Genomic DNA, 26,804 nt, shown 5'->3' on the forward strand with positions numbered 1-26,804 from the left:
AAAAATGCAAAATTAATTTGAATGGTATATAATTAAAAAATCACTGTTATATCTTTTCTCCACTTTTATTCAGATCTAATGGTATATTACTTTTATTATCCCTGTTATTAGAAATTAGCCTAAAGGGCAATATCAATGCCTCAAATCCAGCTCGGAGCCTATGCAGAAATCCTGATAATGTATGCATAAGATTGGCCTTGGATTTTCTTCTCCAGATCCAGGATCTCCCAATCACAAAACACAGGTTACAGAATTATTTATATTCTATTTTTAAATGAGTAGTAAATTTTCTCAGGAAGTTATTTACCTGACCCAGTTGGTCCAAGCAGCAAAATATTACTCTTCTCGAGTTTTATGTCGTCATGGGAGGAATCCAAGACTTCACCTCCTCGTTTTTCCTGCGGCATTTGCTGGTTTACCTGCTGCTGCACTGATGCTCCTAAAGCGTTACCATGTGGACTGATTCCAGCAATCTGAAGCAATTCTGAAAAAGTGCCACAGGAACTACTAGAGCTTCACTATATTTTACTTGAAAATATGCCCGTTAAAACCTTATATCTAAAACCAATCAACTATTTAGAAAAACTGAAATATTTTGACAATCTGTCTTACCTAAAAAGAAAGAAAACTTCCAATTATCTAGTTGACAAATTTGCAAGACAACAATTTTTCAGGAAAACTCAAGTAAAAGAAACAGATTCTATTTATCCTCCCCTCCCTATTTATGTAAACCTGTATGAAGGATGCCCTTTCATTCAAGGAAAGGCAGTATAATAAAGAATAATGGTAGGACTCAGAAAGCTTTGGTTTTGATCCTTGTTTTGTCGCTAAACAGTTATATAATTTGGGGCAAGTCATGTAAACCTTAGTGCTGTTTCCTAATCTATAAAATGGTAATAATTCCTGTCCTATCCAATTCAAACACATGGCTGGGAGGTATAAGAACAAAATGCAATTGATTTGGAGGTACTCTGAAAGACTAACAAAGGTATATATATATATTTTTTCAGTACAAATGAAAAGATGCATGGCTATAGAGAAAGACAAAAACATTGAACTGAGAAACAGAACTTGGGTTCTAGCCTCAGTTCTGCTGCTGTGTCAAGTCACTTAACTTTACTTCCTATAGTAAGGCCTGCTTCCTTACTACAAAGTGAAGATACTGAGACTTACGACCTCCACAGTCTCTTCCACATCTAAGAGTGACTCTGTGAGTCTACCAGAGAAAACAAGTATGGTAAGACTCACTATCCCTTGGCACTATCTGAATCTGATTGTATAGGATCTTCACTGGGTCTTTCTAGTCCCTTTAGTAAAGATACAATGCTTAACTAGATGAGACTGATATTGCTGGTGACCTATCAGTTTATCAGCAGATGCCTAGAACAAAAACAAAATAAAATTTTATTCTCACTCTCCCTTGGCTGAAGGAAAGAATCCCACTAGTATTTTCAATTGTCCAGACTAGTAACTACAGTGAGTCACACGATGCATGTATTTAACTTACTCAATGATTTAAGTTAAAATAGGAATCATTTAAATAGTACAAAACAGATGAGGTTAATCATTATATTTCATGAAAATATGCTGCAGAAATCGTGAGATAACTCTCTCGTTCTCTTAGTTAGTCTCTGTCTCTGCCCATCTCACTGCATGAGCAACTCTTTACAATAAGCAGGGCTATGAACAGGCAGGCTAGCACAGTGGTTAGCTGCATGAAACTCATCAGCTGTATAGCCCTGGAAAAATTACTTAAAATTTCTGTGCTTCAGTTTTGTCATATGTAAAGTGAGGATGAAAATAAAGTTTCTGTCTTACAGGTGTTGGGAAAATTAAGTGAGTTAATATATATAAAACACAACAGTGCCTGGCAGATACTTTTGTAAGTGTCATAGAAGAATTTGCTATTAGCATTGCTATTTCATTAGAGTTTAAGTATTTCTATAATATAGCTCTTAAAAGCACACCAACTATTTAGTTGGCTAAAAAGTTCATTTGGTTTTTTCCACACGATGACTTTAGTAGCGCTTAGTTGTCTCTAACTTCATTTGAAACAATTTCGTTAGACTGTATTATGACAGCTGTCTTACCAGTGTGCATTAAAAAAAAAACTTATCAGAACTAGTGAATTTTTGTGTAGCCATTTTAATATTGAAGATGAAAGAAAATACATATGTTCAGCATATTATGCTTTATTATTTCAAGAAAGGTAAAAATGCAACTGAAATGCAGGAAAAGATCTGTGCAGTGTGTGGAGGAGGTGCTGTGACTGATTGAATTTGTCAAAAGTGGTTTGTTAAGTTTCGTGCTGGAGATTTTTCTCTGGATGATGCTCCACAGTCAGGTAGACCAGTTGAAGTTGATAGTGATCAAACTGAGACGTTAATTGAGAACAATCAACATTCCACCACATGAGAGATAGCCAACATACTCAAAATTTGCAAATCAATAAAGTCATTAGTGAAAATAAAAAATGTGTCTTTTATTTTATGGAAAAAACCATATGGACTTCTTGGCCAACCCAATATTTCATCTGGTGCTCCACTTAAGAAAACATATGTTCCAATGATGGAAGAAAAAAAATCAGTCTTTTTTTTTTTTTTTTTTAGTGGGTTTTCTTTTTGTACAAGGAAATGAACAAGCTCCTGGATAAGACCTGGGTAATGTCCCAGTCCCAATTGCCTGTCACTTTGTTCCAAACACAGATCATAGATTTTTACGGCACAGGGTACTTCTACTGTCAGCCATCAGTCTTATTATACAGTATGCTGGTCTCTGACATGTGATTTTCAAGGAACTTTCAAGAATATTTTGATTATATATGTCTTTGGCCTAATGCCTTAACTTACAACCAAACTAAACTATACATAAAAATAAATTCTATTTAAGCTTTCAAAATATTAATTTCTAAGTCAATCAATAATATAATTATAAATTGCTTTTACCTAAGTTCGTAAATACTATCACTTGTTAACCTTTAAATTATATTAAATCAGTACACGTATCATATATTTTTTCAAAATATTCACTGTATATTTTACTACTAGTTTCACAAGTGATCTGCCTAAATTTATGAATATAATATTGACAGCATATTTGATATTTTTAGATTAGAAAATATTTATTATACATGCAGTTACAGTGTAGTATTTACATCTTAGATTCTTATATGTAATCTAATTCTACTGCACTTACTTGTTTCTTAATTTTATCATGCATGGTATAATTATTATTTTCATACAATTTAAACATGACTAGAGATAATATAATTTTATTATATATAATAAATTTCATGCCAGAGTTGGTAAACTAGTTATGTTCTCATGGCACATTCTATAGAGAGAGAGAGAGAATACTTCCAATAGTAGATATATAATACAGCTTGGTTCAAAGGCAAAATAAAAGTATCAAACTGGTTTATTGTTTACTTGTACTTGTTATTTTAACTACTGAAACAAAAGGCCACATAACTTTTTATGATGCTCCGGAGCCTTTACCCTCTGTGCAGCAATTATATCCACCATGGGATATACAAAAGAATGTGCACAAAACATGGGAATGACCACTATCCTGGATGCATCAGGTCCTTCCACACTCTCCGTCAGACCTGATGCTCAGAGGGACAATCCTGGGCTGGAAACACTGAATTGGGGCTTATTCATAATTTGCAAGATTACGCTAAGCTTCACATACACCAAAAAATAAACTGTGGTTTCTGGCAAAGAGTTGCTGGAAGGTAATGTGTCTCCCTTAAAATTTCTGACACTTATAATTATGCAGATCAACTCTAACTGTAAGGCAAAAAGAAAAAAGATATAAAGTGGCAAGCTATAAACTTCTACAAATACAACTCCTGCTAATATGTAGGTCTATATTTAAAGAGAAAAACTATATATAATACTTTTCATCTCTCTACATTATGCTTTACAAAATACCACAATGGAAAAAATAAAATCAAATATCTGAAATAACCTAACATACACATACTACACAAATTATGAAAAACTGTTCCAAAATTATATATACCATGTGTGGTAAACACATTTAGATAATATACAACATCTTTCTTGGTAATACACAAGCAAATATATGTCCCCATTACTACTGCTGACATACTTGGCTGAGGTGTATCTCAAAAGGAAGAACGGTCACAGAGGAGGACCTGAGGAGCAGTCACTTACTTGTAAATCTGTACTCATCCTCCCGTCTTCTTATTTCTAACTCTGAGAAAGAGGATGAAAATATTACATATTTGTTTAGGGGAACAAACAAGGAGTATCCCAATTCTTGTTTCTTCTCAACATACTTAAAGAATGTGTTCATTAACTTTTTTAGCTTTTCAAAACATTATGAAAGAATCATATGTTACATCCTTTCCATATTAAAAATACCCAAATATAATTAATTAATGATGGCTATTCAGTTGCTAATATTCACACTTGTCAAATACCAAGGAGGTATCTATTTTAAGAATAGTAACAATTTAAGTCTTCAATAAGAGTTTAAACCCCTCATACTATAAATACCACATCACCATTTGTTTTTCTAGAACTAGAACAGCTTAATTATTGATTTGTTGACTGAAGAAACCAGGAAAAAACCATTTTGCTCTATGACGAGGCACTGCTATTTGGACCTTATCGAAATGAAGGTTCCAAGTCTTCCATTAGTTATTATGACTTATACTTTCTAAAAATAGAGTAACTGATACTACTACATAAGTACTTTGCAGTAAGTTTAACAAGTGAACAAGTGCCTTCATTGAGCCAGTTATATATTTAGTAGCTGTTAAAAGTAATCAAAAGTCCCCTGGCTGGCGTAGCTCAGTGGATTGAGCGCGGGCTGCAAACCAAAGTGTCGCAGGTTTGATTACCAGTCAGGGTACATGTATGGGTTGCAGGCCATAACCCCCAGCAACTGCACAATGATGTCTCTCTCTCTCTCTCTCTCTCTCTCTCTATCTCTATCTCCCTCCCTTCCCTCTCTAAAAATAAATAAAATATTTTTTTAAAAAAAGTAATCAAAAGTCATCTTATAAATCTAAGTATTTGGCAGGACCCCCTCAAGTTGTAAAACAATAGCTGTGGACCTGAGTAAGAAATTGGGGCTCCATGGCCAACAGCAACAACAAAACTTAAAAATTTACATTTTACTCAATTCAGTGTTTTTAAAAACTCATTCTATTAATATAACACACATTATTGTCCACAGTAAGTTGAGATTACATAGTATATTGGTATGTTAAAATCTAACTTCAATAGGAATTATATTGATACTCTGATAATCACTTACAAATTTGCCCCTAACCTTGAGCACTGTAGCTGGGGCCCAAAAGGTAAGGAAAGAGGGAAAGAGTGCTACCCGTGTTCTGCAAGAGTCATCTCTCCATACACATGACTTAGATGAAATTCGGTACCCTGAAGGCAGAAGAGCACTCAGGGTCACACAGAGCACTGCCCCGAGAGGGTGCTGGGGAACTGGCTGTGGTGAGGTCTATAATTTAAAGATGATGTCTCAATCTGTACCCCAGTGACTCTCAAACATTTTTCACTGAGACCCTTGGTAAGAAATACCTTTACCTCTGTGACCCGGAACCCATGCACATATAACTAAAAGCAAAAGTTTTAAGAAACGATACTTAACTACATATAGTTAATGTACTCTGGTGTTTTCTATTCATATCTATTAACTTTAAAAAAAATGCTGTGGGAACCTACCAAAATCATTTCATAATTCATTAAAGAGAAGTGACCTGCACTTTGAGAAATGCTGTACTATGCTAAAAGCACTTTAAGACAAAAGGAAGGAGTTACAATAAAGATTACTTCTAGACATAGTAATCTCTATTTTGGACAATTATCAAAACACTAACCTCTGGGTGTTAATGATGTCTGCTTCTCAACCTCTGCTTGCTGCCTCAGGTTAGCTGGGATATTATTATATATTCTCTTATAATGATTGTACACAGCAACTGAAAGCACCTTCTTAGCAGGTGACTGGCCAACAACATACTTGTCGAGGTAGTTATAAATCTGAAAAATAATTAGGTATGAATAATTTCATATCAGCTACCATAAAAACATACACATTAAAAAGTTATATACTAAACATATTTGCTTCCAGTTTTAAATTTGAACAAAGACTCATCAAAAACAAAATGCCAAGGGCATGATACATTATACAGAAATGATTCAAGGCCCCAAACCCTAAATGTACAAAAACACAATTATTTGTTCTTTAGCCTAACAAAATATCACTGTCCTCTTCTAGTGCTACCAGTGCTAGTTCCAATTCTATAAACAATGCCATTGATGCTAACTTTGAAAAGTTAACATTAAAGACACTTAGAATGCCTACACATGCTACCAGAAGTCTAAAGATATCATCATTAATGTATTTCACTAAAATTAATCCTTTCCACACCTCTGTCAATCATATGAATAATATTCTTCATAAAGACAATGTATTATAAAATTACCCTTTTCATAAATAGGCATTGTATAATCAAAAGCCATTATACTATGAGTAACTATATATTTTAATTCTCGCAGACATTTAGCTTTTTTCTCAGATATTAACTTTAAAGGTAGTTATTTACCTACATGGCAATATAAAAGCTTTATTCTTAAAAGAAACTAAAGATCTATTCAATACTTGGATGTTGCCAGAAGCTTGGAACCTGGGGTAAATTCCTTCAGCTTTCAGTAAATAGAAATTAACTGTTGATATTCACTAACTCTGGAAAATAGTTAAATTGCCTAATTACTTTCTCGAATTTTGACTTGGATGTCTAAAGTCTACACAAATTGCTGAAGAATATGAAGTTTAGTAGCTGTATTTTCTATTACATTATTTATTTTTACACTACAAATTCTGTAGTTCTTGACCATATGCATTTTATTATGGTTTAAAAAAATCTTCACAAATTACACTCATGAATTATTAAATGTATCTAAACAGAGCAGAAGGAAGCTACACTGAGGCAGAGGGTGAGAAATAACCGAAGAGCGCAAACATCTGAACGTGGCCAGCACACAGGGCACAACACCCAGGAGCAGGGCTCCCTGTTCTCGGAAAGTGCACACTGAGTACCCACCCACTGGGGCTGGTTGTAAACTGTTGTGTTTCATACAGCCAAATCACATCCGTCTGAGACTCCTGGAAAGAGCCCATACCACAAAGGTCACAGCACTATAGAGGACAGTGCCGGTAGACTGGCCATGAAAAACTTACTCACTTCCATTGTTAATCTGTGGCTGTTTTACCATAAAGTAGACTAAATTAATGGGGAGGGGCAGGGATTGCAGGCTGATGTTATTTAGGGGCTCAAACTAACAAAAATAAATCCACAGTTGTTCTATTTTAAGGTTATCATTTTAGATTAACTTAGTAGTAATACTATTTTAATAATCATCCAACTACCTTTCATTGCTACTGAATATAGTAATCATTACATGAGGAAAAAAAGCAATGGGCTCTATGCCTAAATTCCAAGTATCAAATATCAAAAACAATTTAGCCAGATATAGTCCATATTAATTACTTACAATATGTGTTTAGATACTAATATGAGGGTCCAATATAAACTGCAGAGAGGGAAAGCAATGAAATATTTTCTAAATAAAATGCCTGTAAGACTGGGCTAAGACTTCATACCTTCTTGGGGGCAGGAGGTGGTTTCTGCTGGAATGCCAATTTTACAGCTTCTGCTGCTGATTCAGGTTCTTTAATTATGCTCTTCTTTGAGTCAGCTTCAGATAGTACAACAAAAAAATGATGACATTTTTCACACTTCACAAAACGGGTAGATGCTGTAAAAGAAAAGAAAGGTCAGCAGAGAAAAAATAAATAATTCAAATAGTATTTACCTCAGAGACTTACTACAAGTGAAAACTGTACTTTATAAAAAGTAGGCTTGTAGTTTACTCCACTAGCCACAACAAACAGCCTACTTTACATCTAAGAGAGATGATAAAGATAGATGAGTTCAACAAACTATATTTTCTTCATTTCTACTAGGTTCTTTCATTTTATGATGTAACTCATTAAGAGAAAAGATTGACTGAAAGTCTTTCAACTTTCCAAACACCGAACTTAATTTTTAAAACTACCATAAGAATATTAAATAATTGTTATTGAAATATGTGAAAAAGTAAAATACAAGTACATTAATCTATTTTCCCAACATTTTATTATGAACAATTTCAAGCATACACAGAAGTTGAAAGAGAGAAATCTATTTTAATCCCTAAAAATATAAAATAGTATATTCTTTAGGTTCTTTTCAAACCTATGAGCATTTTATAAAACCTTAACTTAGTAAAAAGATAAAATTATTTGATACCTTCCTTATTTTCATCTTTAATACTTCCACTAATTTCTATTTCTTTGACCTAAAAACCACCAAGAAACTAACAAAGTAACAACATAGTCATATTTACTTAAAGATAATCATACAGCTTTTGAAAACAACACAAGGGCAGTTAAAAGTGAGGGTAAAAATGGTTTCTCACCCGGCCGGTGTGGCTCAGTGGATTGAGCACTGGCCTGCAAACCAAAGGGTTGCCAGTTTGACTTCCAGTCAGGGCACATGCCTGGGTTGCAGGCCAGGTCCCCAGTGTGGGACACACTAGAGGCAACCATACACTGATGTTTCTCTGCTTCTCTTTCTCCCTCCCTTCCCCCCCTCTAAAAATAAATAAATAAATAAAATATTTAAATAAAATAAAATAAAAATAATTTACTAAAAAAGAAAAGCATTTCAATGAATATTTTTACTCCTAAAAATTAAGAGCAAAAATCTAATTTTGGTAAGTTAGAGGGGACAAATAACCCTCTTTTTTTTAAACCTCTTTTCTTTAAATGATTACTACAAGTATCCTATATTCCTTCATATACAGAATACTGATCCCAATAAGCAAGCTTGTATAGTATGCCAATAACAGAGAGACTACCTTAGTAAAAGCTTTACTAGGAGATTTGTTTAAATGAATGTTTGTCATGATTTTAAACAAGTTTCAAGATCTAACATAAAATCTCCAAACCACTGCAGAAAAGTTTAATTCCTGCCCTATGAGACATGTAAGTGCAGCAAGGCTTCAAATTTATCATATGTAGATAAAAATAAAAACAACTAAAGGCTCTAACTTAGAGCAGGGAGACTATTCATGTTTAACAAGTTATTTTTTTTAATTGGCTAAATAATAGTATATCTTAGTCATTATAATCAAAACTTTCTTAGATATTATTATTTCAATTTCTAATGATTTTCTATACATTCATAATGGTATCTACAAAATGATATTTCAACAAAGTTAAGCAAGTGTAATACCACTATAAGAAAACATAAAAATTACTACAAATATACTTGTTAGATTGACTACACAACAAGATTCATAGGCTAAAAATAGTTTTTACATCCTGGAAAAAATGACAATGAAAATTACATAAAATTCAAATTTCAATGTCCAAGTTGCACTGAAACACAGCCATCCTTACTCATTCACACTGTCTGTGGTTGCTTTCGCACTACGGCGACAAATGAGAATAGCTACAACAGAGACCATATGGCCCACAAACCCTAAAATATCTACTGTTTGGCCTTTTATAGCAAAAGTTTGCTGATTCCTGCTATACAGTATTTAAAGAACATTAAAAAAAACAATTAAGGACTAGACCTATATGTATTAACATACATAGCTCTCAAAACATGCTGAGTTAGAAGGAAAAAAGCAATTTGCAACAACATGAACAATATAAATGATACCATTTATGCTTTTAAAAAGTTTTGTTGATGAAGATATACTACAGAAATATATCTTTAGCTTTATTTGTAATGCTCTACTTTTTCATAAAGGGGGGATATATACATGTATTCCTCAGGTAATTAAAAATAGTTAAAAATGACAAAAAAGTACACAATTACCTAAACAGGCCACTCACAAAAGAACTATAAATGACCAAAAGCACATACAAAGATGTTTATGAACGAATAACTAAATAAATACTGATTCAACAAAAATGAATAACCTGCAATCAAACAAAACACTTTAGAACTCGGATGACCTAATTTTCAAGTAGACACAGAAAACCCGCTGCATTCAAAAGGGACACATTCTTAGGAGACTTTCACTAGGTGGCAACACAACCAGAGGAGGAGGGCCTAGTCTCACTGCGGGGCCTGTTACTGCTCCTCAGCAGTAAAGATCCAGGGGGCAGGGACATTTCTGAGCCTAGCAGTGTCTGACTCAGCAGATGTGTGCCTGCCAAGTTAGGTGTAGGTATGTACTCTTCTTTTACTCTTTTCTTCCACAGCCCCCTCCTCCATTCGAACTCCCAAAGGAAACAGACCACCTCACAACTGAGTTGATTAGTGTATAGTGTTTTCCACACTTGGTCTCACTGTTGTATTTGCATATTCTGGAATCCTACCCAACATCTACAGAATCTCAATCTCTAGGAAAGGAGGGAATCTATGGTTAACAATCACCCTCAGCATTCACTTAATCACTCTTAAACAACATTGCAGTGACCCGGGCAGGTTTTGAAAACACTGCATAAAAGAAAAATAAACTTAATTTCAAGAGAACCTAGTCTATCCCTAAGGAATTCCAGTTGGTAGAAATGTGTGTGCTAGGGACTTCTGAATAGCGAGTCTTCACTGCTTTGTGTCACCTTGGACAAGTTACTTAAACTTGCTCAATTTCAGCTTCTTCACTGATAAAAATGAGAATATTCTCCATCCTGATAAAAATGAAATTGTCAGAATAAAATTACATATACAGGCACCAAATGTTAGTTCCTTTCCTTTTCTATTCTAAGAAATTATTTCATAGGTCTAGAAAGGTTGAAATCTTTCTCTGAAAAAAATAAGGGAAAATTTTCTTGATTAAAATACATATACTATAACACTGCCATTATGAATTGAGCAATTCTGATTTTTTGAGAACTTTATTATACCGAATTTTGTTAACAGCAAATGTTATTTAGAAGTTATCATCTAGTTCTATCACTTTCATTTTATGTTGCAATCCAAATTAATATTCATTCAGACTTATTTTTCTCTTTGATGTATTACTAGGCAAAAATCACAAGTGAAACTTCTAACATTCCAGCTATAGAATAGAATGGAACTATTGGGTGGGCCAAAAACTTTTAGTTTTTTCCCTACAATGCCTCTCATGGCACTTAGTTGTGTTTAACTTGATTCAAAAGAATTCTGTTAGACTGCATTGTGACAGTTGTCATATCAGCATGCATTTAAAAAAATTTTTTTATTGTTATTCAAGTACAGTTGTCTCCATTTTCCACCCACCACTCCCCTCCACCCCACTCACCCCCACCTCCCACCCTCCTTCCTACCCCCCCATGGTTTTGTCCATGTGTCCTTTATACATGTTCCTTGATGACCCTTCCCCTTTTTGGCCCCGTTATCCCCTCCCTCCTACCCTCTGGTTACTGTCAGTTTGTTCTTTATTTCAATGTCTTTGGTTATATATTTTGCCTACTTGTTTGTTTTGTTGATTAGGTTCCACTTATAGGTGAAATCATATGGTATTTGTCTTTTACCACCTGGCTTATTTCACTTAGCATAGTGCTCTCCAGATCTATCCATCAGCATGCATCTTTTAAAAAACTTATCAAAATTAGCAAATTTTTCTGCAGCCACTTAAATATTGAAGATAGAAGAAGATATGCAACATTTTCGGCATATTATGCTTTATTGTTACAAGAACAAATGCAACTGAAACACCAAAAAAGATCTATTGCAGTATATGGAGGAGGTGCTATGACTGATCGAACGTGTCAAAAGTGATTTGCAAAGTTTCTTGGTACTATTGACTTTTTGGCCAAACAATTCTTTGCTGTGGGGCCGTCTTCTGCATTGGAAAACATTTAGCAGCACCCCTGGCCTCTACCCACTAGAAACCAATAGCAGGAGATAGCCAACATACTCAAAATATCCAAATCAATGGTTATTGGTGAAAATGAAAAATGTGTCTTTTATTTTACAGAAAAAATTAAATGGACTTTTTGGCCAACCCAATACTTTAAAAGTCTTTCCAAAACTGTAAAAACATGCTACACGTAGTACTTTTTCAAAGAGTGGCCAATTAATGTTACTGATCAATGTAAAACTGCAACTGAAGTCTCACATCTGGTTTATAATACAGAGAATCCTCTCCAGCTAATCATCAAAAACTGAAACGTCTGCCAAACCTTACCACCAACCTTGTAACTGGACTGTAGAGGAAGGCTGATGTGGCAATATAATGTAAGTTACTCCTGAATTATTACTATTAACTCTAATCACATAGGAAATTAGTTATTTGCTTCATTAAACAAAGTGTCTGTAGTAACATCTTTGCACTTCAGAGTTACAGTAACAGCAAAAGTAGGACTATGGATTTCTTCCTTCTCTTAGTGTCTGAGAATGATCAGACATTTTCTAGAATTGAGAGCACAGCTCCTCTGGTAAGTACTCAGAGAAGGAAACATCTTAATATTTGAATGGCTGCGCTCTCCAGTTTTATGAGATGATCAATAGGTATGTGAAGAATGGAATAATAAACACAGAATAGCCCCAGTTGGTGTGGCTCAGTGGATTGAGTGCTGGCCTGTGAACTAAAGGATTACCGGTTCGATTCCCAGTCAGGGTACATGCCTGGGTTGCGGGCCAGGTCCCCAGTCATGGCCTGTGAGAAACAACCAATGGATGTATCTCTTGCACATCGATGTTTCTCTCCTTCCCTCCCCTCCCCTCACTCTAAAAAATATAAATAAAATCTTAAAAAAAATAAATACAGAATAAAGAATCCTTGGTTTCTCTACAGCTTAATGGTCACGTGCTTGAAAACTCACAAAATTCTACCCTGTGACCTCTCAGTCCCTCTGCTCTTCCCCACCCCCACTTCCCCAACCCCATTCTGCTCTGCCATGCTGTGCTCTGAAGAGTCACCTGCCATCTGCCCCAGCAAGTGGCTTTGCTGGGCTCTTGGAGCATGCCACTGCTTCAATCAAGGGGTCCACATGGGCAGCAGTCTATGACCTGTACAGTACCTATGATTACACAGTTCCACTCGTGGAGAAAACCCCGGTGAAAACCGACACTCATACAGCTCTTTCTTCTCAGTGGTATGGAAGAGTAGCTTTGTGTTCTGGCATGGCTGCAAAAATACTTCATAGATACAGGAACTGGCATCATAAAGAAAGATTATAGAGGAAATATTGTTGTTGTACTGTTTAATTTTGGCAAAGAAAAGCTTGAAGTAAAAAAGGGTGACCAAACTGCCCAGCTCATTTGTGCACTGACTTTTTATCCAGAAATAGAGAAAGTTCAACATCTGGACAACACTAAAAAAGATTCAGGAGGTTTCAGTCCCACTGTAAAGATTAAAATTGATGCCAAGAATAGAAAAATGAAAAAATGTACTTTTTTTCTTAAAAATAAAGAGCTTTTCTTTACTGTTTTGCACTTTTGTAAACTTAATAGCTCTAGCTTCTAAAAATATTTGGTTCTCTTATATCAAGGAAAAGGTACTCTGTTGGGATCACACAGAACTTTACTTTCTTTTGTTTTTCTACATTTGATTGTTATAAAAATCTGCAGGATAACCTAATACAGTTTCCTTTTCAATCAAATGTACATCAATTACAGATTCTCCCTGCCCCAGAACTGTATTATTTAATTCACTAAATGCTACCCCTCAACAACTTATTTTTTGATTACTCTGTAAATCACAAGCAAAGCCTTTCATTCAGTAAATTTTAATTCTTTCACAGATACAAATTATTATACAAACTGAACTAAAACCATAAAAAATTAAAATTAAAAAACTTCACAAAATCTAAATTTAAAGTAAACACACATAAGCAAAATAAAGAAGCAAGTAGTCTTCTTAAATTATCCCTTATGCCACAGTGCAAAACATTACTAGTCCTGAGGATTTTTAGTATCTGGTGAACATAAGAGAGAATCATGTATGCTCAGGAAGAAAATAATCCTGGTTCACATAATTTATATATTTCTATGGTTAACAACTCACAGGAAAAGCAGAGAAAAAGAACAACAGTGGGAGCAATACTTACACACAAAGGTCTCTACGTGTGTGCACAAGTCGCCACATTTAGGACAACGCAGCTGGTTTCCGCCTTTCCCAGAATTCCCAGAGCCCGATTTTTTACTGCTTCCCTCACTCACTGATTTCTAATGTTTATAGAGAAGGAAAAAAAGAGAGTGTCAGTTATTACTTTCAGGCAACCACTTCATATGTAGATTTAAATAGAAACAGTATAGTTTATAATTAATCTTTTAATTTTTACAATTTCTGGAATGGAATTATTTGTATATCTCTACTATTGCTGGCACATACATGTAGGTATGTGCCAGAATGTATAATAAATAGCCTTCTTTCAATGACTCAGTAAGAACTAGGTGAAAAAATGACTCTAAGTCAAAAACTACATTTCAATGAAACTGAATTGGGAGTCATTATCATAGCAAGTAGCAATTCTAACCTTTCTTGAATCTAACTTTTTCATCTCCAAAATGAAGTTATCACCTACTTCAGGAAGTCACTCTTAGGATTAAATCTGAATATGACAGCACCGAGCATTTGTCTCGCATATTAGCTCAAGTGTCAGTCAAATTTACATAATAAACAAAACGGATAATTCACTGACCCAATACAATCACCAATCATCTACTTGCTAGCTACAGAGTAGCCCAGCACTGTCATAGAGATATCCAAGATTTTTAAGTAGAGGATTTAGTGGGGTTTACACTAAATATATTATGAGTTATAAAAGTTGTGGGAAAGGAGGAAATGATGGCTATTCCTAAAATTCAACCCGACTGACTACATGGGTTATTTAAGCTTCTTTACCACTTTGGGGTGTTATTTTTTTTTTTCTCAAATCCTCACCCAAGAGTGTAATTATTGATTTCAGAGAGAGAGAGAAAAAAAAAAAACCTCAGTGTGAGAGAGAAATATCAATCAGTTGCCTCCCATCCACACCCCAGCTGGGGATTGAACCTGCAACCTAGGTTATGTGCCCTGACCAGGGCAATCCTTTGGTATACAGAGATGACACTCCAACCAAATGAACCACCTGGCCAGGGTTGGGGTGTTAAAACTTTTAATTATGGCTTACTAAGTACAATGCTTATAAAACTATTTTATAGTTCAAACTGAAACACAAAATAAAATTACATAAAATTCTTCAGATCATTTTACATATTTCACATTTCCCACGGAAAACATATAAGCTAGTGGGATACTGAGCACTATTATTATATTTCATTGTTTAAAGGAGGGAACTCAAGTACGTGTACAAACGCCAATAAAGATAAAATACCTTATTTCCATCTCCAGAACCATCTTTACTTATCCCATCTTTTGAGGCTAAGTATGCTGGTGTTCCTGTAAAGGTTCTGAAAGGAACTCTTCGTAGAACCTGAGTTTCAAAGGTCCCAAGCCTTCCTAAAACAAGTATATGAACGTGACCACAAGAAATACCTGAAAATATGATAAAATGTATTAGTCCATATATCAAATATTAACATTCTTTCAATAAATCCCTTGGAAACAAAAATTCCTTAAGCATAAGAGACTGAAAAAGCTGTAATTTTCACAGTAGCAGCACAAATTGGTAAAGAAAGTAGTGGTATCATCAGAGGCAAAGCCTGCTCAAAAACAGGCCAGATTTGGGCCTTGGACAGAATCCAGGTCAACAAAGATGTTTTCTTCCTCCCAGGACTGTCCTTTAGAAGTGAGGAAAGATCATCGAGGTCATAATAATGAGTGACTCTTTCAAAGTTTGAAATAAGTAATTCATTATCAGCCTCACTTGTAGGGGGGGAAGGCTTTTATGTCCTATATTCTTATTCTTCTTATATTATTTCTACCAATGAGAGTAAGCAATTGACATGAATCCTTATCTGTCTCTCTGGTTATACTGGGGTAGTATCTGCAACAGTAGAAAGAAACATCAAATGTTCTTTAAAAAGTTAATGTGCTGTTCATTAAAACACACGTTTTAATGATTTCAATCCTACAGAAAGCGTATAATTCAGTGAATACTGTGTAACCACCACCCACCATTCTGCTTTCAAAGATTTTTAACCTTCTAATATCAAGTTAAAATTCTTTCAAAGAATATAGGTTATTATTTAGTGAACTTTTTCTGTAGAGGACCAGAGTAGTAAACATTTTCAGCTTGGTAGGCCATGCAGTCTCAGTCCCAACTACTCTGCCTCTGACAGGAACGTAAATGTAAGTAATATGTAAACCAATGGATATGACTAGATTTGGTCCAGGGGGGTCACTGCTTGCTCACCCCTGGTTTTTCTTATCTAAATACAAAATAAACCCCAAAATAAATTATAGGCAATGGCAAAAGAGCCATACTGCATAGAATGAGGCCGCATTTACCAAGCTGGTCTTTAAAAGTGTTCTCTACACAAGAAAATTGAATGGCTCTAGGTAAAGCAAAATTCCATAGATTTCAGTACTGTAAGGATACTTAGAACCTTGCATAAGCTAACATACATTAATGAATTACCAGGAGAGAAGTTTCCCACCAGTTTACTAGAGCGCTGTTAGAAGGTAATCAGGTAACCAACACAAGGCGTATGTGTGTTAATGTTAGTATTTCAATAAATTTAAGAAACTGGTTTTTGCCTTCCTAATTTTATTCCCTGCAAAATTCTCAACTCAGGCTTTAAATTTTTATTTCTACACCTGTTAAAACTTTTAAGAGATCATGCACATAGGTAAGTATTGCATCCAAAGGCAAAAACTGGTTTAAACTTATCTCCTTCAAACAAGTCAAAAACAATTGCTTAGTTATAACTGGTTTTATTAATTTCAATTTTCCAACAGTGTATAATATTAGAACAACTAGTTTCTTTAGTTATTTATTACCCTAGGCCAGAAATTTTCAAGTGGTGTGACAAAATAATTTTTAAAACATGCAAAACCTAAAAAAAAAAAAAGCAGTTATCTGAATATTTAGTTAGGGGCACTGACCTCTTCTCCCTTAGACTGTCAAATTTAAAAAGTGACAACAGCCAATACAACAATAGCAGCCCACTGTGAATGCCATCTTGAACCACAAATATATAGGTCATATAATATAACTGCACCTTATTGGTCATGTTGCATAATAAGGTTGCATCTGATTGGTTAATTCTTGGTACCAGAAATCCTTATATACAAGTATAAGCATCTGATTTTTTAAAAAAGTTACTTTGGAGCAAAAAAGGTAAGTAATTACTTTCTTTTTAATAAATCAATCAAAATTATATTTACTTTTTGTCAGATCAGCAAAAAACATTTTTTGGTGTGCCACAGAATTTTAGTAATTAGTTTGTATGTGGCATGAGATGAAAAGGTTGAAAATCACTGTCCTAGGCCATCACCTGTTCCATAAAGTACAAAAATGAGCCCACCAAACTTCTCAGAAAAGATACAAATAAGGAACAACTTGTCTCATCTCTATATAAATTTACAAAAAATACCAAAAAAGGTTTAAGGTTTAGGACACCTCAGTCCCTAATCCATAAACTGTAAAATTTTGCTTAACACTATTAAGCCTGAATATTTAGGGGGAAAATATTTGATGATTTTAAGTAACATTTTCTTTTTCTTTTTTTTAAATATATTTTATTGATTATGCTATTACAGTTGTCCCATTTTCCCCCCTTCACTCCCCTCCACCCTGTACACCCTCTCCCACCCATATCCCCCCCTTTAGTCATGTCCATGTGTCATACGTATAAGTTCCTCAGCTTCTACATTTCCCATACTATTCTTACCCTCCCCCTATTTTCAACCTACAATCTACACTACTTATTCTCTGTACCTTTTCCCCCTCTCTCCTCCTCCCACTCCCCTGTTGCTAACCCTCCATGTGATCTCCATTTCTGTGGTTCTGTTCCTGTTCTAGTTGTTTGCTTAGTTTCTTTTGGTTTTGCTTTAGGTGTGGTTGTTCATAATTGTGAGTTTGCTGTCCTTTTGCTATACGTTTTTTTTTTATCTTCTTTTCTTAGGTAAGTCCCTTTAACATTTCATAAAATAAGTGCTTGGTGATGATGAACTCCTTTAACTTGACCTTATCTGAGAAACACTTTATCTGCCCTTCCATTCTAAATGAAAGCTTTGCTGGATAGAGTAATCTGGAATATAGGTCCTTGTGTTTCATGACCTTGGAATACTTCTTTCTAGCCCCTTCTTGCCTATAAGGTCTCTTTTGAGAAATCAGCTGACAGTCTGATGGGAACTCCTTTGTTGGTTACTATCCCCTTATTTCTTGCTGCTTCTAGGATTCTCTCCTTCATTTTTACCTTGGCTAATGTAATTATGATGTGCCTTGGTGTGTTTCTTATTGTGTCCAATTTCTTTGGGGCTCTCTGAGCTTCCTGGATTTCCTGGAAGTCTATTTCCTTTGCCAGAATAGGGAAGTTCTCCTTTATTATTTGTTCAAATACATGTTCAATCTGTTGCTTTTCCTCTTCCCCTTCTGGTACCCCTATAATTTGGATGTTGGAACGTTTAAAGATGTCCTGGAGATTCCTAAGCTTCTTGTTTTTTTGAATTCTTATTTCTCCATTCTTTCCTGTTTGGTTGTTTTTTTCTTCCTTCTGGTCCACTCTATTGTTTTGAGTCCCAGTTTCCTTCCCATCACTATTGGTTCTCTGTGCATCTGCCTTCATCTCTTTTATGGTAACCTGCATTTTTTCATCTAATTTGCGCCCAAAATCAACCAATTCTGTGAGCTTCCTGATCACCAGTGTTTTGAACTGTGCATCTGATAGACTGGCTATCTCTTGGTCGCTCAAAAGGATGAGTCCGGGGGCATCGGTCTGTTCTTCTGTTTGAGACATGTCTCTCTCTCTTTTTTTTGGTCTGGTCACTTCTGTTACGGTGAGGGGCGGAGCCTTAGGTGTTCACCAGGGCTGGGCACCCTAGTCGCTAGATTGTGATGTTCTATGTGGGGGCAGGGGCAGGGGCAGGTGGGAACAATGGCAGTCGCTCCGTTCTCCTGGAACCTCAGTCCCTTCTCTGGGATCCTGGGTTGTGCGCTCTGCCCTGGTCCACACTCGCCGCATCACTGGGTCCGCCAGCTGCCGCTTGCGTACTCAGGGTCCACCCGCTGCGATCTTGAGCGCCCCAGATGCCTTACGCACTCCCGGTTGCTTTATATGCCCAGTTCTCCCTATTCTCTGCGCTCCTCGACCCGAGCCGGCTGCTCCTCTCTGCCCCTCCTACCGATCTGGATGAACGGGTCTACTTCAACTTCTTGGCTGTCCGACTTCCATTCAGATAAATTCTCTGTCAGTTCTGGGTGTTATTCTGAGTGCTATTCTGAATTGTTGTTCTAATCTTGGTTGTGCATAGAGGTACGGTGCGTCCAGCTATGCCTCCATCTTGCCGGAAGTCCGATTTTAAGTAACTTTTTCAAAAGACATTTCAAATTTTCTCAAGTGTAACATTTCCATTTTTGCAGTAAATGACAATAGCCATTATTCTCTCATTAGAGATTTAAGGTAGTTCATAAATTTTTTAGTTTTTTTTAAGTTTTATTTATTTTTAGAGAGGGGGAAGGGAGGAAGAGGAGAGAAACATCAATGTGTGGTTTTCTCTTGTGCGCCCCCTATGGGGGACCTGGCCCACAACCCAGGCATGTGCCCTGACTGGAAATCCAACAGGTGGCCCCTTGGTTTGTAGGCTGTTGCTCAATCCAGTGAGTCACACCAGCCAGGGCAATAGTTCATAAATTTTAAGCTAAACATTGATGTTTTTCCAAGAATATATATGATTTAAGGACTATGACAATATAAAAAGCAAGTCTAAAAAAATTAATGGGGGAGAGGGACAGACGAAATCATGAATGCTGGGTGATGGTTATTTGGCGGTTCATTCTATTTTGTGTGTTTGAAAACATTCATAATAAGAATATGAAAGGTAGCAAAATAAAATTATAATCTATGTAACAAGTATAACTTTTTAATTAGGCCATTACAATGTATTCACAAAGAAAACTACAATTATAACAAAATTATGTGAGGCTATTTGAATTTGGATGTTTGGAACAAAATAACCCTGAATTATCACATACAGTACATTATTTCCCACATAATAAAATACATCTTTTAAAATAGCATTTAACAATTTACAATATCTAATATTAGAAGATAAGCTGAAAAGAAACTATCTTTGGGGATTTAAGAGATATAAAAATTACAAACATAATCCTTTTAAAGTCTACTTAAAAAGAAAGAAAAATAAGTCCTCCCCCTTAAATACCTTGTCAGGTTAACAGATGAGACCAATGCAATCATATAGTCACCACAGAAAATACTACCTGAAAAATAGGTTTGTGTCATTCAAACTTCTAAATTCAAGAATTTCTTTGCCGATCCTAATGGTATGGTACTGTACTGCTGTTTTAGCTTTCTATAATCTATGAGCTATACCAACAAGACGCCATGAATAACCATGTGGTTCTCAAACTTGAGCATGCATCAGAATCATGAAGAGGGCTTGTTAAGGCACAGATTGCTGGGCCAGCCCCTAGAGTCTTTGATTTCATAGATGTGATTTCTAATTAGTTCCCAGGTGATGCTGATGCTGCTGGTCTGGGGACCACACTTTTTAAACCACTGTACTAAACAATTTAAATAACCAGTCACTCACCACTCAGTAAATCTTTACAGAAATCACTGCAGCAAACTAATCAGGAATTTTAAATCTTTTTGTGCCTTGAACCACTTTGGCAGTCTGGTGAAGCCTATGGACAGGCCCCTTGTCAGAATGTTTTTAAATGTAAAGAATAAAATACATAAGAAACCAATTATACTAGTTACCAAAATATTTTTAAAATATTCTTGTTTACTAACAAAGTTAAGTAAGATCTAACAGCTCTTTTAGTAACTACCATGATCTCAAAGGTATGAAAAGGATAAACAATATTTTGAGATGTGGGCAACTGTACTGTGACATAAAAACATTCATGATTCTGACTGGTGATAAGTTCATAAATGCTGCTACTACTGTGGTTTGTTCCCTACATTCAGAATTGAAGGACATGCTGTTATTTCACATCAAGTTTAGTGAAATAAAGTTCACAGAACCTCTGCGTTCTATTCCTAGACACCTTTGGTGGCCTGTAAACCCTGAATGAAAAAACCCTAAAAGCCTAAAAGGGAAGTATTTCTCTCAAGTGTATTTCGAAAGACTACTTGGCAGCAATGACAGGAGACAGTTAAAAGCTAAACCACTTACAAAACTTCTGCCTTACAGATAAAGCTTTCTGAGCTTAAGAACAACTGTTTTTAAATAGAAACATTAGAATAAGGTACACTTATTTGGGGGCTATTAAAAATTAGGAGTTATTCAACTTTTATATATTTGACTGCTTATATTCAATCTTAAATTAAGCATTCTCCAAAAACAAATGATTCAGTTTAAAAGATAAACCAATCTTTAATCTATATTTTAGAAATAGAGTGAAAGAACTAATGAAAACCGTTAAATTATCTATTTACAGTGACAATATGTGAGTGTGTAACAATTGATGAAATGGCAAATCAAGGTAAATGCTCACTTAAATGCTTGGCCTCTAACCTCTAACACAAATTGGGAAAAAATTCAAAGCTCACAAATAAAACCAGCAACTTAGTACATGCTTATTGCTTTTATTAGCCTCAAAATTTCATTGTATGCCCAGGTTATTGTTTCAAGAATTTGGAATACTTCTTAATAAAGAAAAATAACATCACTCCTATGACAGTCTTCTTTCTTCAAGTTTAAACATGTTTTATGGATTTTCACTAAGGCTAGTCTGCTGCTCTGAAGATGAATATGCCAAGAAAAGAGAAATGCTGATTAAAAAATAGTTTGCAATAAAGATGCTTTATCATTTCACTTTGCCTTATGTAAATTGTACTGAATTTACCTGCAGAGAGAGAATTAAAATTAAAGTCTAGGCACAGTATGTAACTATCATAAAAATTATGAACAACATGTTTGGGCATCTTCACATCATGACATTCTCATGAGGTGACACCTTTTAAACAGATAAAGGCAGAAAGCATGCGATCCCTCAATTCTCACAGCCAAATTCAGACCAAATATTGTCATTCTAGAATCAAGCACTTCTGAACACACATATTTAGAAAATAAATTGTTACATATAAAAAGCACATTTAAAAAAATATACATTAAAATTGAAAAATACCAACAGCTTGGATAAAAAGTTTTTTTAAAAATTTCTACTCTACAGATTTCATATTCAAAGAAACTAATGAGGAAAAACACATTAAATTGGGAATACATAGTCCATCAGGAAAAGAAAATAAATCAGGTCTAGTATGACAATTTACCAAGTAATTTTTCAAACTACATACAAAATTTTTAAAGTTTAACATGACAGACCAATGGAAATAAAGAATAACATTATACTTCAGAGGAGCGCTGAAATATCCCCTTTTATTCTTAATTCATTTTACAATTTGTTAGAAGACTGTTCTGATCAAGTTTTTTTGTTTTTATTAATGTTGAAATTTTTATTATTTTTATTTTTTCCATCACACATCACACATTTATCTGCCACACACCCTCTTCCACCTCCAGCCACCCCCCTTTCCCCCACAATGTTTAAATTCTTTACTATGTATGAGAATAATAAAGCTCAACTCTGATTTTTCTACCTTTTGCCTTCCTTCCTCTTTCCAGGAATCTTAAATAAAAATAATCCTCCTGGAGTTTTTTAAATAGCTCTGTATTTTTATAGACTTTTAGAGTCTCTACTATGGAAAACAAACATTTTTGTAATTAAATCTTGGGAAAAGTCTTAAAACAATGTGAAAACCATTTTTCTATTTGTCATGTAAAAATACTAAGTTTTATCATGATCTTGAACACACACATACTTTATTCACTCCCAGAAACAATATTATTCTTTGTCAACTATACTAAATTTAAACTTGAAGGTGACGACTTGTTCACCACTCTATCTTCAGCACCAAAACAGAACCTGCCACACAGTTGGCCCTCAACTAAACATCTGTCACTTTCAAGTGCCTGTAACTCAAATTCCTGGAATAGGGAGATCCGCTTGTTCCGGTTTAACAAGGTCTTGGGACTAAATACACTCCTTTACATTCATGTATCATTTTTCTAAAAGTGCTTCTGCCCACATTTTCAATTAATTCCTCCGTGAAATAAACTGTCAGAAAATGTACATTATTAAACAATAAAAAAGTTATAATTATCCTAAAATTTAGGAAAAGGAGACTTTTTTATTTATCCAAGAGTCATAAGCTGACAAACCAAACGAATCTGTCTAGAAGATAGTTATCATATCAGGATCTAGCCTCACAGTCTGATATTCACAGATTTGGGGAAGAGAAAAAATGGTTTGTTTTCTGAAACCTCCTGGCTGGAATGCCACTTTCACGGCTCCTCGTAAACAGAAAGAACAGGTAAACCAGCGCCACCCTTAAGAAACTACTGGGACTGTCAAGTTGGAAAAACACCTGAGACAACTCAGTACTTAAACAATTTCTCTGAGAATCTCCCCAATCTCTCTGCAGCTTCACTGTGGGCTCGGGAAGGTTTTCGGGCGCCGGGAGGTATTCTGAGACCTGCTTCTGTCCCGGCCTCAGCGGCCGCACACTGACAGTGACACCGCGGGACGCGCGCGGCCTGCGTCCGGGGCTGGGCTCGGCGCCCCGCGAGGCCCAGACAGTGGCAACCCCTTACCGGAGCCCTACTCTGAGCTCCCCACAGGCCCGAGGGGAACCCCCTCGCGCTCCGGAAGAGGAAGAGCAGTTTTTGGAGGAGATCTGAGTAGGGCCTGGGGACATTTTTAACGAAAGGAAGAGCATTTTGTGCCTTTCAGGGTTTCTGCAAAGTGGCCACATTCCAGCCCTAGAGTCCGGAGACGTAAAAGTGCGCGGGCGGGGGAGCACTGGGTTTTACTTCAAAAGTGAGAAACAGCTGCTGAAGGCTTGGCAGAGCCCCAGTCCAAGGGACAAGGGGAGGGGGAGGCTGCCAGGCGAAGCACTGCGCATCGCTCACATACTCGCGGTGGGGTAGGCCTCTGGCTCTCCCCGGGGTCCCCACCGCCAGCCGCCACACTCCTGGCCCCGTGGCTCAGGCGAGGTACTACTTCGTTACCTCTCTGCGCGGAGGCGAGCGAGGAAGTGATGAGCCGCGCGGCGACAGCCCCGCAACTAGCGCCGCAGCCGGACATCTCCGCGGGGCCTAGGTCGGGGCTTCTGCCCCTACTGTCCTCCGAGTCTCAATGGCCGGACTCCTACTGGCAAGGCACGCCGACTAGGCTCCGGAGCCGCTCGCTGACCCTAAGCCTAGGGCAGAGTTCACCCGTCTGCCCGTCAGGCCTTCGGGTTCCTAGAGGCCCACTGCTGTCTACCCAATACAGTAGACATCTAACCCCTCACCCTCCCTCCCCTCTCTTCCTTCCCCATCCCCCCCCACCCCCGCCCTCAGTACCCGCCTACTGGGCCCCGGGAGCGTGCGCGCGCCTGCGTCCTAGGTCTAGGAAGAGGGCGTCGGCACCTGCTGCGTGTTTGTACGTGGGACACAGACGAGTGGAGAGGGGAAGAGGGCGGAGACCTAGGGGCCAATGAGCACTGCGGTGGCTGGCCCTAACTGCGAGAACTACAAGTCCCGAGAGGCAGTTCTTCCGGAAGCCCCCTTATCCTAGCGTTGAAAATTACGGGATAGGCATAGGGAGGCCCAAGCCGGGAGTTGTAGTCTCAACCCGTCACAATAAAGTCCTTCTGGTCATTTTCAGTTTGTGTAAGGGAAGATGAAAGTGGGGCGGGCGGCTTAAGCGCCTCGCCAGATGCAATTAAATGAATTCCTTTGGGACTCCACATCGTGTGCTCCTTATTTGCCTTAGTTTCGTCAATTGTAACATAGAAGTGGTATTTTTACCTAGCCCCCCTAGCAACAACTGTTGGATGTCAGCTCTCTGTGTTTTCAAACCATTGGTGATAACTCGGCAGGCAGCGGTTGCTAGTCCCTGGCTGCATTACAGTCCTTTATCGGTTCCCTAAACCTTGACCACACCCTGGTAAATCGTTCCTTCATTAACTCTTCTGTTACGCATTGACTCTTCTGTCTGCATGACTGCCTCCTCTCTGGACAGCTAAAGCAGATGCCCCTGTACAAAGTGGAGGATGGTGACAGATTAATCGGGATCTTTTCCCATCTGAGTTGGTGCCAGACTGAATATTGGAGTTTTAAAATTCTGATTAACAAGCCCAGAGAAATGACCAGGTGAACTTGGATGCTTCTAGTTCTGCGCTTGAGGGAGTGGGGAGGGAGTTAGGCAAGCTAGAGTCAACATTAGGTCACACAAGTTATTTAACCTTCATCGGTCTTTAAAAAAAAAAAAAGACTATATTTTTAGAGAGAGGGGAAGGGAAGGAGAGAGGAAGAGAATCATCCATATGTGGTTGCCTCTCACACACCCCTCACTGGGGACCTGGCTGGTGACCCAGGCATGTGCCCTAACTGAGAATTGAACCAGTGACCCTTTGGTTTGCAGGCCCTCGCTCAATCCACTGAGCTAAACCAGCCAGGGCAGTTTTCATCAATCTTGGATCAGAGAAATGTGGCTTCTAGTTCCACAGGTTTGGCCATGAGAAGGGGCATTGGCCTTGGCCAAGGCGGTGCGTGTTGTGCCTGTTGTATTTTTTTTCCTCTCTGGGAGAGCTCACTGCTGGTACTTCCTCAGTTTAAAATGGCAGACACCAGAACAGAACCCATGTCTTCGTCAGCTGCCTTCATTAACAGAACTTTGAGAAAGGAGAGGCTCTAAAGTTCTCTCAATACAGTGTTATCAAATTGTGTTCTTAGAATCCATCAGAAGCCATAGCTCTGTGGTGGGGGTGAGGGGATTAAGAGGGTGGACCTCCCCTGTCTCCTCCTTCGTGCCACTCCAAAATCAAACAGAGCAGCTCTGCTTTTATCTGTTTCATGTATTGGGCTTTTGTTTGAAAATTGAGTTCTTCTGCTTTAAAACAATGTTTCAAAACCATTGATTCCAGGACAAACCTCTCCTTTTAGCAGTGACCTGAGCAGGTGGCATGGACCCTAACAGCCAATATAAATATTCATCCCACCCTACCTTCGATTTCAATTATATGCACACTTCCTTCTTCTTATATAAATAAAGGAATTGTTTGCTAAAAACAACTTGCTATATATAGGTTGCTATACAGCAAGCTGAATAAACGCTTGGTGAACTCAAGGCTCATCTGGGGGCACTCATGGAGCTTTCCCTTCTCTGTCTGTTCTGATCTTTTTTTTTTTTCAATCCTCACCCAAGGATATGCTTGCTTTTAGAGAGAAAAGAAGGAAGAGAGGGAGGGAGAGAGAGAGATCAATTAGTTGCCTCCCATATGCTCCCCAACTGGCGATTGAACCCGAAACCTAGGTATGTGCCCTGACTGGGGTTGAAACCTCGCAGTCATTCAGTGTATGGATTGATGTTCCAACCAACTACCCACCCAGGGCTATTCTAAAATCTTGACTTCTCACTCATTCAGTCAATAACTATTTTTTGAACACCACTTATATGCTGGGTACTAAGGAAATAACATTGAGCCAAAAAACATTGCCTTTGTGAAGCTTCCATCCTAGTGGGGAAATATGAAACAGTAAGTGAAAAAATATATATATGCCACTGGTATGATGACATAGGAATATCCTTATATTGTTATGTAATGTGTTGTCATGTTATTCCCAGGACAACTGAGCATTTCA

General features: G+C 37.0%; 1 protein-coding gene and 1 pseudogene across 1 annotated transcript in view; one reads left to right on the forward strand and one right to left on the reverse strand.

Moving 5' to 3' along the window:
- The window catches only part of CLPX (caseinolytic mitochondrial matrix peptidase chaperone subunit X), a 36,278-nt gene extending 11,793 nt beyond the window's left edge, over positions 1-24,485 (reverse strand). The window contains exons 1-7 of the mRNA XM_045822779.1: positions 24,186-24,485; positions 15,358-15,518; positions 14,089-14,206; positions 7,657-7,811; positions 5,873-6,032; positions 4,182-4,223; positions 308-484 (exon numbers count right to left, since the gene is read on the reverse strand). Coding sequence (XP_045678735.1) covers positions 308-484; positions 4,182-4,223; positions 5,873-6,032; positions 7,657-7,811; positions 14,089-14,206; positions 15,358-15,518; positions 24,186-24,261 — 889 coding nt within the window. The 5' untranslated portion in view covers positions 24,262-24,485. The remainder of the gene's footprint in view (positions 1-307; positions 485-4,181; positions 4,224-5,872; positions 6,033-7,656; positions 7,812-14,088; positions 14,207-15,357; positions 15,519-24,185) is intronic.
- On the forward strand, positions 12,403-13,498 carry LOC123808327 (annotated as a pseudogene).
- Positions 24,486-26,804: the final 2,319 nt, after the last annotated feature.

The sequence above is a fragment of the Phyllostomus hastatus genome, unplaced genomic scaffold, assembly GCF_019186645.2.
Source record: "Phyllostomus hastatus isolate PE091 unplaced genomic scaffold, TTU_PhHast_1.1 phas_scaffold_501, whole genome shotgun sequence".
NCBI lineage: Eukaryota > Metazoa > Chordata > Mammalia > Chiroptera > Phyllostomidae > Phyllostomus > Phyllostomus hastatus.